A 15146-nucleotide genomic window follows, 5' to 3' on the forward strand; every position below is an offset into this window, starting at 1 on the left:
GAGTTATGTCACCTTTCCATGCCTCAGTGTCCCCATCTGTAGAACAGGGACGATAATAATGGTTTCTACTTCATAGTGCCTTTGTGAACGTTAAAGAGGACAATGAATAGAAAGTTCTCAGAAGCATTTCTGGCACATGACAAGCACTTGATAAAGACTGGCAATATTGTCCTACCAGCCCAGGCCTGAGAAGTGACAGAATGTCCCCCTCCCCTTCCTGAGCAGGTCCGCCAGGTAAGGGAAGCCCAGTTAGGAGCTCAGCATGGCCAGATTCCCTTAGGAACCGGAGTTCTGAATTCTTGGCTTTGTTGCACAAGCCGTGTGATGTGAAAAGAGTCGCTTCATCAGAGTGCTGGCATCAGGTTGCTGTGTGCCTTCTCTGAGTTCATGGAGGTGGAAAAAATGGACCTGCTGGAGTTACAGGCCCAACTCAGAAAGGGTTTATTGGCCAGAGCTGCAGGGAAGCCAAAGGGAGCAGTTCAGGAGGGCTTCCTGAAGGAGGCAGCCAGCGTAGCAGCACAGGGCAGCTGCCACTGCCATCTATGAGCACAGAGGCCCCTCAGCCAGCAACCCCCTCCAGGGGTGTCCAGGAGCCTCTTGGGGATCACTGGGGCCCAGCCGGCCCTCCTAAACCAGGTTCCCTCAGCCCTGGCCCAGCTGGGCTTTCAGAGCCTGTAGCTCTCCACTGTCAATGTTGTTGCCTCCACACACGATGACCACGACTGAGGCCGGGGAAGGGTGCAGGCGGCCCTCAGCCTGGAGCCTCCCCAGGAGGCCTGAGTAGATGGCAGCTAAGGCTGCCCCGCAGGCAGGCTCCACCAACGTTCGCTCATCATCTGCCCAGAGTAGGGGAACGGGGGTGGAGGGGAGGAAAGGGAGGAAAAACCAGTTAGGGCTCAGCAGGCTCTGGGCACTGCAATTCCATGAAGCCAGCCATCCAGGCATCCATCTCACAATCCATCATTTGTCTGACTCTCTCTCCACCCATCAATCTGACCATTATCCCTCCATCCGTCTGCCTTTCATCTATCCATCCATCCAGCCCTCCCTCTATCCATCATTAGACTGTCTGTCCATCTATCAGTGTATCTATCAGTCACTGTTTTATCCGTCCATCCATCCATCCATTCATCCATCCATCCATTCAGCCCCTATCCATCATTTGACTGTCTGTCTGTCCATCCATCAATGTGTCCATTAATCAATGTGTCCACCCATCCTTCCATCCATTTCATCCATGTCATTTGTCAATCCACTGCCCATCAATCCATCCGTCTATCCACCCACCCATCCACCTATTCATTATCCACCTTTCCACTCACTCATACAGTCATCCATTCACTCAACAAATATTTATTGAGCGCCCCCTCCCTGCCAGGCCCAGTGCTAGGAAGGCCCTGGGGACACAACAATGAACGAGACACACCAGCCCCCGCCCTCATAGAGTTCACAGTCTAGTGATGTAGTTGGATAAGAATCTGGCAGCTATGAGACTGTGGGGATTGGTGCATAGGAAGTCTTCAACCCAGGTGGGGTCGGGGTGAGAGATCAGAGGAGACTTCCTGGAGGAGGTGCCATGATAGCTGAGTAGCCCTTAGTTACATGAAACCAATAGGGAGGAGGGCCAGGATGGGCAGGCAGAGGGAAGAAGAGTGGGTACAGAAGTCCGGAGGCTAGAGACAGCAGGACACACCCCTTCTTCACCCCCACCCTTTCCAGCCACTCAACGTGCACTTACTATATGATTACTGTATACCCTGCCCTGCGATAGGCACTGAGGATACAGACAAGAGGGAGCACACTCTCTCCAGGGGATCCAGGGACTCTGCCTGTTTCTGAGCCCGGGTGGGGGGCAGTGCTTACTCACCCAGGAACTGCTGCACAGCGCTCACGGCCTCAAAATCCTCCACCACTTCAGAGAAGACCTTGAACTCCTTCGTACACGCCAGGGCCTGTGCAGCCACCGTCCTGGCACCCAGGCACTTGGCTACACTGCAGGAGCGGGCAGGTGGGGCAGGGAGGGCAGGGGTGCGGAGAGGAGCTGGGGAATCAAGTCTCCTCCCCGCACAGCCCCAGCCCTCCCCAGCCCCGGGCCCCCCGCCCATCCTGCAATGGGCCGGGGGCCCAGCATTTCAAGAGTCTCAAGCAGCGCCTGGCTCAGAAGCACTCAAAAAAAGCACTCATGTGTCCCATGAATGGCTGATGAATGCACATCACCCCCTCTGACTCTACAGCCATGATTGTGTTGTTCTTGCACAGACCCCAGAAAGCCAAGCCTAGAAAATGATCTTTTTTTCATTTTATTCATTAATAACCATTTACCATGTCTATACTATAGCTAATATTCATTGAATGTTTACAAGGTGCTGGATGCTTGGATTTTCTGACGGGGGTTTTGTTTGTTTGTTTGTTGTTTGTTTGGCTGTGCCGTGCAGCCTGTGGGATCTTAGTTCCCCAACCAGGGATCGAACCTGCGCCCCCTGCAGTGGCAGCACGGAGTTGTAACCACTGGACCACCAGGGGAGTCCCTGGATTTTCTGTTTTAATCCTTATGCTTTCCCTTGGAGTTAGAAATTTATGAGTTCCATTTTATAGGTCAGGCAACTGAAGTTCACAGAGGTTGAGTAACTTGCTCAAGGCCACACAGCTAGTCAATAGCAGAATGTGGGTTCAAATTCAGGTAGTCTGGCTCCAGAGTCCATGCTCTTTACCTCCGTGCTTGGGATCACCTACCTGCTGGTATTTTCCTGAGCTGGGCAGTGTTTCAGGCCTGGGAGAGGCTTTGCTGAGCTCATAAGAACTGGCTCTGAGCCCTAAGTAGCCCAGAGTACGGACTCTGGTGCCAGGCTGCCTGGTTTCAAACCTTGGCTCTAAACTAGCTGTGTGACCTTGGAAAAGTCACTTCACCTCCCTGAGCCTCAGTTTCCTCATCTGAAAAACTGGGATACTAACAATAGCTGGCTCACGACGTTGTCGTAGAGAATGAGTTAAAACATTTCAAGTGTTTAGAATAGAGCCTGACAGATAGTGAGTTCTACAGAAGTGTTGGTTGCGATTATTGTTACTGCTGTTACCAAGAACCAAGTCTGGGAGGGGAGACAGCAGTGAGTAAGGAAACACAAGAACAAGTAAATAAATACCCACTGTAGGCAGACACTATGAGGGAGAACTTGGGAGGGGAACCTCCGATGACAGGGTTGAGGGGAGAATCTCTCTGAGGGGAGAGAAAAGAGCCAAAAGAAGAAGAGGGAACCCTAGGACTTCTGGGCAGAGGACACAGCCCGTGCAAAGGCGCGGAGGGAGGAAAGAGCATGACCCAGTCAAGGGACAGGAAGACAGGCCAGTGGCGGAAGCGGAATGGGGAGGAGTCTGATTTGGGCCTGAGAGCTTGGGGAACACACTGATGGGTTTAAGCGGGGAATGAAAAGTCCTATAGATCAACCATGCAGGATTAAGGAGACCCCCTTGAGGGGACTTCCCTGGCGGTCCAGTGGTTAAGACTCTGTGCTTCCACTGCAGGGGTCATGGGTTCGATCCCTGGTCGGGGAACTAAGATCCCGCATGCCATGGTGTGGCAAAAAAAAAAATCTTTTTTTTAATTAAAAAAAAAAAGGTGACCCCCCTTGAGTGCCCCACTTCCACTAAGTGGGACTGGGAGGTCCTAGGGCAGCTTAGCGCCCCACAAATGCCCCCAGCCTATGCCTACCTGGTGATGTCCGGCAGTGTCACCAGCCTGCCTGCCTTGATGGCCGCATTGAAACTGTGTGCCCCTTGCGTCTCCATGGCAATTATGGGCACATGCTGCCAGCCCACCTCTGCCAGACCAGCCGACACCCCGGCCAGGAGGCCTCCGCCCCCCACTGCCAGCACCAGGGCACCCGGTGGGGTCCCCAGCACTGCCTTCAGCTCCCGCACCAGGCTTCCGTGGCCTTCCCTGCAGGATGAGGGAGCAGGAGAGAGGAGCAGGGGTGAGGGAGGCCCCAGCCCCACAGGCTCACATCCACACAAACTCCCCGCGTCGCCATCCACCTCCCCACCCATGGCACGTGGAGGGAGACCCTGCCACAGTTCACTCAGCTTTCATCCACTCAGTTTATTCATTCACTCATTCTTTCCCCCTTTCATCAACCTCCCAGGCGCATGCTCAATCCATTTAATCCATTCCACAACGCTGGAAAGAGGCAGCGTTCTTGTGTCTGGTTAAGAGGAGACCAGAGTAACACTTGGAACCAGCCCAACTCGAGTCCTGGGCCTGGGACCCAAGGTCTCCGCCACTTACTAGCTGTGTGATCTTCAGCAAGTAGCTTGACCTCTCTGTGCCTCAGTTTCCTCACCTGTAAAATGGGCATTAGAAAAACCATCTCTAGGGCTTTGGGGAAGACTAAACGGATTAAATGTGTCCCAAAGTACACACTCAGTCAAGGGGATTTATTATTAGCATTTCCATTTTACACACGTGGAAACTGAGGCATGGGTGGTGAGATGCTTTGCAGAGTCACACAAATCACAAGTGGCAGAGGTGGGGTCTGGACCTCCATGTGCCTGGCTTCCAAGCCTCTTCTCCTCTTTGGGCCTCAGTTTCCCCTCTGTCCAGTGGGAGGACCCTGACTCAATGAGGGTCTCTCGGTGCTGAGTTCCGTGGGGAGAGGGGCACCAGCCTTACCATATCAGGGGGTGGTCAAACGGGTGGATGTTCACCCAGCCGTCCTTCTTGGCCAACTCTTGCGCCCTCAGACTGGCCTCGTCCCAGACCTAAAGAGAAACCGAGGCCCTCAGAAGACGGGAGTCAGACGGCTATGGAGGTTGGAGCAGAGCCTGAGGTCTCCTGGATGGCTCCAGGGGCCAGTGGGCTGAGGAGACCCCTGACGGTGAGACCAGAGCCGGTGTGGACCCAGCAGCCTCCTGGGACAAAGGCAGAGGCTTCCAAGTGGACAAATGGATGCCATGTGCTTTCTACAATCCAGGCAGGACCCATCGTGTTCTATTCTCATCACCTGGTTACCTGCGAGTCTCCCCAACAATACTTGGAGCTTTGTAAGAGTAGAGACCACGTCTTATTACCTCTGTATTCTTAGCACTGCCTAACATAGAGCAGGCACATAGTATGTGCTCAATGAATATCTGTTGGATGGATGATGGATGGATGGAGGGGTGGGAAAGAAGGCAGAGGGAGGGAGAAAGGGTGATGGACAGAAGGATGTTGAATGAATGAATGAATGAGTGAGTGAGTGAACGAATGAATGGATGAATATATGAAGGAAGGAAGGAGAAAGGGAGACAGAAAAGCAGGCAGGAAGGAAGGAAACTGTATACACTAAGTATTTGGAGACCAGCTTTTGGGTACCATGATTTGGCTTTTAGTTTTAACTTTGATGGTTTTTAAAAGCCTGTTTTCCAGGGATGATGGATGGATGGATGGATGGATGGATGGATTTGTTTTTCTTCTTCTTCCCGGGAGGGGAGAAGGATGACATGTTTGGGTCTCTGTTTCTTGGGTAACAAAGTGAACCAATGATATCCTTATCAGATGAATATCCTTTCATTTCGGGGTGGCCTCAGAATGGGGGGTGATGCTGTCATCATCTTTCTTTACACTTTTTGTCTTATTGAATGGCAAAAATTTAAAGTGGATAGTACCAAGTGTTAGTGAGGACGCAGGGAGACAGATACACTCCTGGTAACCACCAGCTTCCTGCTTCTCTTGGGTTCACACAGGAAAAGTCTTCTCAAGGCGGGGAGAGGCAAGTTGACAGATCCCAGCCCTTAATATACAACACATCTCACTCACCCCTCAGCTCAGCCATCCTCAGGGATGACTGGGTCCCAGGCATAGTTCACAGAAAGGAAAAGGAAAGAGGATCTCTTGAGGGTGAGGTGGGAGTAAAGGGGGAACAGCCCCCTTCAGCTGGTTTCCCCGTCTTGAGGTCTTTACCTTTCCAGTCAGCTGAACTTCGGCCCCCTCCCCCTGCAGCCTCCTCACCACCTGCGGAGAGGTGCCCTCGGGGAGGACAATGGTGGCTGGGATGCCCAGCTTCCGAGCAGCGTAAGCAGCAGCGATGCCCGCGTTACCCCCTGTGGAGGCAGTAGAAGGGGGTGCTGTGGGCATTTGCATTAGCCTGTTGACACGCTGTTCTCCCACCCCCTCCATTCCCCTTTGGGAGTCACTCCTTCCTGACACTTATATGCCCCACCATTGGCCCCAGAGGCAGACACGTGATCTATGTGGAGCCAATCAGAGAACACAATCACCTGAACCATGATTGGTTCAGGGATGAGTACATGGGACAAGCTGGGCCAAAAAGACCAATTCATGGATTGATGAGGCCATTGGGAAGGGGTACTTCCTTTTCACCAGGGTTGGTAGGATGGTAGGAGGCAAGCCTAAAACTCCTGATGGCCATCTTGTTACCATGTGGTCTATATGAGAGTAAAGTTAGTACAGAGGAAAGACAAGCCAAGAAAAGGAGAGGTACAGAGGAGAGCTCCTGGATCCAGCTGTGCCTGAAAGCCAATTATCCCAAGAATTCTTCAATTCTTGGAGCCTGTAACTTAAACCCATATGATTGGGTTTTTATCACTTACTACCAGGAGGCTTGAATGATGGGAAGGGGGCTGGGAAAGGACATACAAAGCAGCCATCTGACCATGACCTTGATGAGACTGGACCTTTAAGAAGAGGCCAAGGACTTCCCTGGTGGCGCAGTGGTTAAGAATCCGCCTGCCAATGCAGGGGACATGGGTTCGAGCCCTGGTCCGGGAAGATCCCACATGCCGCGGAGCAGCTAAGCCCATGCGCCACAACTACTGAGACTGTGCTCTGGAGCCCGCGAGCCGCAACTACTGAGCCCACGTGCTGCAACTACTGAGGCCCACGTGCCACAACTACGGGAGCCTGGGCGCCTAGAGCCCGTGCTCTGCGACAAGAGAAGCCACCGCAATGAGAAGCCCGCACACCACAACAAAAAGTAGCCCCCGCTCGCCGCAACTAGAGAAAGCCCACGTGCAGCCATAATAAAACAAACAAATAAATAAATAAATTTATTTAAAAAAAAAAAAAAAAGAGGCCAAGCCCTGGACATCTAGTGCTGCTCCAGTCGGCTCCTCCTCCCCCAACCCAGCCCTGAGGACCCTCACGAAGTAGAAAGGGGTGGGCTCACCTGAGGAGCACACCAGGTGTCTGCATCCCTTTTTGGCCACCTGGGAAGACAAGGTATGTGGGTGAGGGCTGACCCAAGCAGGTGTCATGGAGGCCTGTGTGGGATGGAGTTAGACCCTCCCACTGCAACTCTCCCCACCCCTCGTCCTGCCCACAGCTGTCCCCTCCCATCTGTACAACCTCACTCTCCCCTCCTGCCCACACACCCTCACCTCCTGGCAGAAATGTCCAATGCCACGGATCTTGAAGGAGCCAGTCGGCTGCACATTCTCATACTTGAGGAAGACAGGCATGCCCACCACCCGGGACAGTGCCCAGCTCTCCAGCAGAGGTGTGACGATGTGGAAGTGCTCACCCTTGGCACACTCCGCCAGAGGGCGCTCCATCCCAGCAACCACCTAGAGGGCCTGCAGGAGGGCACAAACGTCCTAGCCCCGGCAGCTCCAGCCAAGAGTCCCTGTAACCAGAACAGGGGACGGGGAGAGGGAGAAGCTCCTCCGCTTGGCTCCCTTAGTGCCCTATGGCTGCCAAGCTGTGAGGCTCCAGGGAAGTGTCTGGGCCTCTCTGGGCCTCAGTTTCACCAGCTGGACAAGGACGTTTGGACTAGGGGCCCTTTTCTTCTGTAACTGTGGCGCTGGGGATGGAGAACGTGGCCAATAGTGGTGATAAATGAATGAGAGGGGGAGAATTCATTCATTCATCATTCATTATTCATTCATTTATTCAAAAGACATTACTGAGGCACCTACTATGTGCCAGGCGGTTCCAGGTTTTGGGACCCAGGAGGGGACACGTCAGAGGCAGCCCCTGCTTTGCCGGAGCTCACGGTCTAGCTGGGGAGACAGAATCACAGAATTTCAAACAGGAGTGACCTAGAGGGGAGGGTATTATTTTAGCAAGGGTGGTCAGCAAAGACGTCTCCCAGGAAAGAAACTTTTTTTTAAACTTGTATTATGGAAAATTTAAACACAGCAAAAGTGTCAAGAACTGTCTGACGAAGCTCCCATGTAGCCATCACTTAGTTTCAACAACATCAACGCATGGCCTGCCTTGTTTTCTCCATATCTACGCCTAATCCTCCTTCCTGTACTATTATTTTTTCCTCCTTTATTATTACTATAAATTTCCTCCCATATTATTTCTTCTGTAAATATTTCAGCATGTAGCTCTAAAAGCAAAGAACTCCTTTTAAACATTGTAGCCACAGCTTCAGAACAGTATACATTTGTCCAAACTCTTCCAATTCTAACCTTGAGTAAGCTAATTTTATTTTATGGAAATTAAACCTCACTGATGTTTATTTTTTAAGATGTAATCACAATGCCATTATCACGTCTAAAAATATTAAAATGATTTCTTAATATCATCAAATATCTGCTAAGTGTTCAAATTTCCAATCGTCTCATTAAATGTAATAAACTGCCCGTCTTGCTGTTGGTGATGGTTTAGGGTTTTTAACGGTTTGAATTGGGAGGCAGATCGGAGCTGTGCATTTTTGGTTGGTTGAGAGGTAACTTACTTTTCTGTTGACCTGCAAGTTCTCAAAGGGGGAACTTTGAGATGAATGACAAGAAGAGAAGCAAGGGAAAAGCGTTCTGCAGAGGGAACAGCAGGTAGAACCACCGCCTCGAGGGAAATGAACTTAGAGCGTTCCTGGTGCTGAGAGAAGGGACTGGTGGAGGTGAGAGTAGGAGGCGAGCAAGGAGAGGTGGTCAGGGATGTAGGGGAGGGCGTTCCAGCCCACGATGAAGAGTTGGGATATTATTCTAATTCTACTTGCTATGGGAAGCCGCTGGGAGGTTTTAAGCCAAAGTGCGGATGAGTGAGTGAGTGAACGAACCAGTGTGTAAGGGCGAGAAGCAGAGAGGGAGGAAATTAGAAGGGAGAAAATTAGAAGGATTTTTTTTAAGGAGCAAACGCTGTGCCCTCCCATCCCCCCTTTTTTTTTCTGGAGCAGAAAAGCATTGGGCCGCCCAATAGTGGGGCTGCAGTTCCACTATTTGCCACTAGGAGGAGCGCTGAGCTCTCCCCCGCCCACCACAAGCCCAAGCTTCTCGTCCACCCTTGCTTAGTCAAGAGCTGGGCTCCCCACGTCAGAGGTTTCCAGGTCTCCTGTCCCTGGATTTGACTCTGGGGCTTTGCTGGGATGGCCCTGGGGTTCCCCAGGCATGGCAAAGCCTGAACCACCTCCACCCAGTTCCATCCAGGACAACTCTTAAGCAGGGCATGGCATTGGGGGAGGGGAGCCCACGGGTCACCCAAATCCTGCATACCCAGCCCTGGGCCTCACCTCAGCCCCAGAGCCCAAGAATGTGAGCTTTGGGGTCAACCAGAGGCCAAAGTTAGAAACTTGCTATGACTTCTTGGCTGTGTGACCCAGACAAGTGTCTCAACCTCTGTGTGCTTATTTCCCCTTCTGTAAAATGGGAGTAATAACATCCCAACTCACAGGTTTTGGTGCAGATTAATAATAATACTAATAGCTATCCTTTGTTGAATCCATTTACCAGAAATTAACTGAGTCTTTTGGAGGCGTTATCTCATTGGGGTCTTCTAACAGTGCTGGTAGGCTCATTGTTACTCTAGAATGCTTACAAGGTGTAGGCCCTGACCTAGGAACTGGGGATACCATGGTGAACCAGACAGACATCTACTCCTGGAGGTGACTTATAATCTCAGAAGGGGATCGACATTCAACAAATAACTATGTAGACAAACAAAATAATCAGAAATGGTGAGAACTGCTAAAAGGGAAACAGGCATATATGGAGTCTTGAAGAGAAGAACAGGGGACCTACTTTGGGTCAGGAGGTCAGGAAAGGCCTTTTGGAGGAGGTGACCATTAAAACTGAGACCTGAAAAATGAAAAGGAACCAGCCACACAACAAACTGGGAGAAGAGCTTGTGCATCACAGGATCATTGTGATGATTAAGTGAGACCATAAAGTAAAGGCATCAACTCTGCTTCACATATAATAATAGCTAATAATTATATGGGACTTACTTTGAGCCAGGCACTATACCAACCACCTTATATTTTATCTCATATAATCATTACAACGACCCTGAGATAGGTTCAATTATTAACTGCACTTTATAGACAATGAAACTGAGGCCCAGAGAGGTTAAGTAACTTGTCCAAGGTCACACAGCTAGAAATGGCATGGCCAGGATTCAAACTCAGACAGTGCACTTTGGCATCTGTGTTCTTACCCACCATGCTTTACTTTCTCTTTTATATTAGCATTATTATCATTAAAGGTGTGAGCATTTAGCACTTAACTGCCAGTTGTCCTTAGGAGCTAAGTGCTCCTGCCTCAGTCCCCAGGCTCCCCCAGCCCTCTTGGTTATACCAACTGCCCAGAAGAGGACAGCAGGCATCAGTCAAATGAATGATCCCCAAGTTACCAACAGCCTTATCAAGCCCAGATGCCCAGGAGGACACCTGCTACATCTATGAATTGGGGTAAAGACCAACTGACTACCTTTTCCACCTCCCTTGTCCCTCATGCTTTTCCCCAGAGGCCACCTGGGTGACGCTCAACAGTCATATCTCTGGTGCCAGGGCTGGGAAACCTCAGCCACCCCTTGGCTGGCAGAATGTCAGCCCCACCCCCCTGGGATCAGGATGTGCTCCCCGATCCTCAGGGTCCCAGACCCCTAGCCTTCTACTCCAAGGCAGACGGGCCACAAGCACCCTGAGCTGAACCCATGTTCCTGGGAGGACTTCGGACCGTCTCACCCTCCCACTTTCTGACCACTCAGCTGGGACTTGGCCCCAGAACTTTCCAGACTAGCCTCTACTCACATTCACAAATGTACACAGAGCCCCAGGGCTCTATTTGGGCCCCAGAACCCCTTACCTTCCTTCTCAACAGTCCCCAGACCAGCTCAGCCCCAGCCCGCTGCCCACCAGCCTGCCTGGGCACTGGCTCTGCCAGCTTCCTGCAGCTTCCTGTGGCCTTGACCCCTCCTCCTGTGTTAAAGGGACAGCTCCCCACTGGAGGAGAAAGGGGACAAGATCAGCCTTCACTGCCTCCCGGTTTGCTGTCCGAGACATGTGATTACCTGGTCCCATTTCACAGATGAAGAAACTGAGGCCCAGAGAGGGGGACTCACTCGGCCAAGGCCACCCAGCCAGCGAGGGGCACCCTCTAACTCTCACCCTGGACCACCTTTGTTGTGACACAGACACCTCCAAGTCCAGTGCTTGTCCCGAATGCCAAGCCACTTCCCCTGGACCACTGTCAAGGTCAACTTAGGTCTGAGACGAGAAAACAAGGATAAAGAAACAATTATTATCTGTCACATGAGAAAGGCATGTTTTCTTCTGAAGCTACTCCTCATCTCTGATATTTTATACCCAACATTGGGACCCAAACAATTATTTATTGTTCAAACGAATGACTCTGACAACCGATTCACTCATTCAAAGAATATTTATTGGACACCAACTATGTGTCAAGTCCTGGGACCTTTAGCCTCAAACAAGACAACATGTCCCCTGCCCTCAAGAAGCCCCAAGATACCACTGAAGAGCAGCTCTGATCAATGCTGTCAGATGTTGGGAGAAAGAGGTGGGGCAGGGCTGCGGGTGCCCAGAGCAGGTACCTCACCTGGCCCTTGAGGGCTGGGAAGGCTTCCTGGAGGAGGAGACTGAGAGGAGCCAGGAATCGGGAACAGGGAAAGCAAAGGTCTGAAACTGAAAAACATGGGGTGTTCCAGGAACGGAGACATGTGCAAGAGGACTCGAACAGAAAAGGCAAGGATGGGACAGCAGGTGGGTTTGGGGCTGGGGAGGTGGACAAGGACCAGAGTCCACAGGATGCCGGTGCCAATCCAGAGTCTGGACCTCACCCGGGGCACTAGGCAGCCATGGAAGGCTTTAGGCAGGGGAATGACGTGATCACATTCATGTCTTGTCTCTATCAGCATCTCACTGGGTGAATCTGAGCTGGTCACATCCATTTGGGGGGCCTCAGTTTCCCTATATATCAAATGGGAGGTGAGGTCCAGGAAGCACCTGGCAGCCCAGATGGTCTGTGCTCTTCTTGACCTGCGTGTGACCTCCCCGGGTTTGATGATTAACTCCTGGCCACTTGGGGTCAAGTGGAACTGCTCGGTCATGATCCTTGATGAGGACTTTAGCAGTTTCATCCCCATCCTCACATTAAACAAACACCATCCTTGTCAGGTGTCCTGGGCACTGGGCACTGGGGACACAGAGGTGATAAAACCCAGTTCATACCCTGAGGTGGCCCCCAGCCTGGAGGGGAGAGGAAGTCACTAATTCAGTGACAACCCTAACACCCCCTAGGAGAACAGAGAGCAGAAGGTCCCCATAGGGCAGCTGAGGGTGGGGTGTGATCAAGGAGGGCTTCCTGGAGGAGTGGGGCCTTAGCATACAGTTCAGGTTTGGACAAGAAGCATGACAGCTGCATTTATTGCATGCCTCCTGTATGCCAGCCCTTTTGTGTTGATGAGAGATTCCCAAAGGTTTTTTAACAGTTGGGTATTTATATCCTCTGTGTGTGTGTGTGTGCATATAAAATAATATACATAATTTTATGGATGTTATTGCTTAGGAAGAAGCTAAGGCAGGTACTAAAGTTTAAAAATGGAGTGTTTTTTCTTTTTTCAATATTAAATAGTAGCAGTAAGTTTCTGGCATGAAGAGGCAGTAACAATTAGAACATAGACCCTGAAGCCAGGCTCTAGTACAAATACCACCTTTGCACTTGCTGGCTGTGGCTTGGGTAAGTTACTTAACCTCTCTGTGCCTTGGTTCCTCAAGTGTAAGACGGGGATAAAATACTATTTCCCCAGTAGTGTATGCAGCCTGTTGCCTGTATGGGTTGCCCTAAGGGGCCTTGGAGACAGCCCTTTCCGGTGGACATTCATGTCTGGCATGCAGTCCCCAATCTAGGCTCCAGACAGGTATGCGCGGTGCCTTTGGAAAGCCCCAGGGCATAGTGGCCAGGGTCCACATTGGCCAAGTCGTAATGTTCATCCGCACCGAGCTGCAGAACAAGGAGCATGTGACTGAGGCCCTACACGGGCTGAGTTCAAGTTCCCTGGCCTCCAGAAGATTCACGTCTCCAAGAAGTGGGGATTTACTAAGTTTAAGCAGATGAATTTGAAAACATGGTGGCAGAAAAGTGGTTCATCCCGGATGGCTGTGGGGTCGAATACATCCCTCATCGTGGCCCCCTGGACAAATGGCAGGTCCTGCATTCATGAGAGCCTTGGCGCTGTCCTCTCCTTACTCATGCCCACCAATAAATACTACTTTCCTGTCCAAAAATTAAATTAAATTAAAAGCTATTTTTCCTTACATTAAAGCAGTATGGGAGGAAGACTTTGAAGTTTTGATTATAATACTGAATTTCCATTTGACGGGTAGAAAAAAAAAAATACTGCTTCCCTAGTGGAGTTGATGTGAGGATCAAAAGAGTTAACAGATGGGGACTTCCCTGGCGGTCCAGTGGTTAAGACTCTGCGCTCCCAATGCACGGGGCACGGGTTCGATCCCTGGTCAGAGAACCATCCCCCATGTTGCAGAGTGCGGCCAAAAACAAAAAAACAAAAAAAAGTTAACAGATGTAAACTATTTAGAACAGTAGGAAGTACTCTGTGTTGGCTGCTGTCGCTGCTAGTGTTGCTTTATCAGTATTATAAAAGATGTGACACAACAGTGTGGCAAAAATTGCAAAGGCAGCACATGAATGTCTGAAGTTTGGGAACATGACATAGTTCTATCACAGGACGCTTACAACACCCTGGGGGAGGTAGGTATTGTAATGAACTCCACATTGTGGAATCAGATTTGGCTCAGAAAGGCCAAGTCATTTTCCTGAGGTCACACAGCAGGGGCAGAGCCAGGGCTTAGACCCAGAGCTCCTGACCTGGAAGAGGATGGAGTGGGGAAGCCAGAGTGGCTGCATCAGAGAGCAGATGAGGCTGGAGAGGGGTCCAAGTCACTGACCCATTCCCTCCCAGATCCACATTTGTTAGCCAGCCCGTGTCCCTGACACCTCAGGCTGCCAAACACCCTGGCCAGCCTCCCGGATTATTCATTAAGCTTCATTTCACCATCCTCACCCCAAGCTGGCCTTCTTGTTCCCAGGGCAAGGGAACTGCGTAAAGAGGAGGGATGGAGTCTTGGACACAGGTAATTGGTCCTCTGAATTTGCAGGTTTAACCCTGGCCTCTGCGTCATACACTTTCCAAGCCACAGAGGTTCAGTTCCATTAACAGGTAAAAGAACTGGGGTTCATGCAGTCAAGCAGCCAGTCTAGCTAGTGAGTAACCCAGCTGGGATTTGCCCTGGATCTTCTAACACCCAATACGTCTTAGCTAATGTCTCAGACCCTTGCCAAGATGATAAATCATTCTAGAGCAGAGAGGGTCTCAAACTAGGGGGCCACGTTTTTGCTGGCTGGAGCTGATTCACTCTGTCCTCTGTAGAACTATCCCGTGGGGGATAGTTCTATTTGCCACTGTACCCATCTTTCACTATTGCATCCCTAACACCCAGAAGGCTCCTGCCTGTTTCCTGGAGTTCTCTGAGTTTGAAACCCTGTGCAGAGGAACTCTCCCTCTCTCCTCTTGCCCTGAAAAGGAAAGGAGTCAGTTATTAAGGGAGAAGCTGAGGCACAGAAAGGTTAAGTGACTTGCCCAGCAAATAGCCCACGGGACCAATCACTGAGGGATCCCACATCCAACATGGATGTTCTTGTCCTGAGACTTACAAATTCACAGCCATGATATCTGAGCTGAAAGAATCTGTCAGGGCCATCTAAGCCATCCTTATTGTGGATGGGGAAAATGGGGCCCAGAGGAAAAAGGGGAACAGTTCTGGCCCTATGTTCAGATTTTTGAAATAAAGAGAAATGGATAGGCAGCTTTAAGAGTGCAGTGTATTAAATATTGCACAATATATTAAACAATTAGGGAATCTAGGAGGTGGTACAACTCGATATACTTTTAT

At 50.7% G+C, this 15146-nt stretch overlaps 1 protein-coding gene and 1 non-coding gene across 7 annotated transcripts; one reads left to right on the forward strand and one right to left on the reverse strand.

Annotated features, from left to right (window-relative positions):
* Positions 1–425: 425 nt before the first annotated feature.
* On the reverse strand, positions 426–11089 carry SDSL (serine dehydratase like). 6 transcript variants are annotated; one of them, XM_068563462.1, is made up of 9 exons: positions 11020–11080; positions 7906–7989; positions 7369–7563; positions 7158–7197; positions 5933–6072; positions 4664–4752; positions 3707–3934; positions 1868–1992; positions 426–836 (listed from the first exon to the last, which is right to left on the reverse strand). In XM_068563462.1, exons 3-9 carry the CDS (start codon positions 7540–7542, stop codon positions 643–645), a joined length of 990 nt encoding a protein of 329 aa, XP_068419563.1. In that variant the 5' UTR covers positions 7543–7563; positions 7906–7989; positions 11020–11080; the 3' UTR covers positions 426–642. The 6 variants fall into 6 exon arrangements, with proteins under 6 accessions (XP_068419563.1, XP_068419562.1, XP_068419565.1 ...); XM_068563461.1 differs by having other exon boundaries at positions 7369–7613; positions 11020–11078; XM_068563464.1 differs by having other exon boundaries at positions 7902–7989; positions 11020–11078.
* A 1817-nt stretch (positions 11090–12906) lies between these two features.
* Positions 12907–13038, forward strand: LOC137777120 (small nucleolar RNA SNORA70). Its single transcript, XR_011076440.1, has one exon. It is a non-coding gene; the product is annotated as a small nucleolar RNA SNORA70 (small nucleolar RNA).
* The last annotated feature ends 2108 nt before the right edge of the window (positions 13039–15146 follow it).

Source organism: Eschrichtius robustus, chromosome 14, assembly GCF_028021215.1.
Source record: "Eschrichtius robustus isolate mEscRob2 chromosome 14, mEscRob2.pri, whole genome shotgun sequence".
Lineage (NCBI taxonomy): Eukaryota > Metazoa > Chordata > Mammalia > Artiodactyla > Eschrichtiidae > Eschrichtius > Eschrichtius robustus.

Bases quoted from the DNA above. Each gene is read 5' to 3' on its own strand.
- SDSL (XM_068563460.1), bottom strand. From the start codon at position 7,542: ATGGAGCGCCCTCTGGCGGAGTGTGCCAAGGGTGAGCACTTCCACATC. The intron at 7,198-7,368 runs GTGAGGGTGTGT...TTGTCTTCCCAG, and splicing joins TTGGACATTTCTGCCAGGAG to GTGGCCAAAAAGGGATGCAG. The intron at 4,753-5,932 runs GTAAAGACCTCA...GTTTCTCTTTAG, and splicing joins AAGTTCAGCTGACTGGAAAG to GTCTGGGACGAGGCCAGTCT.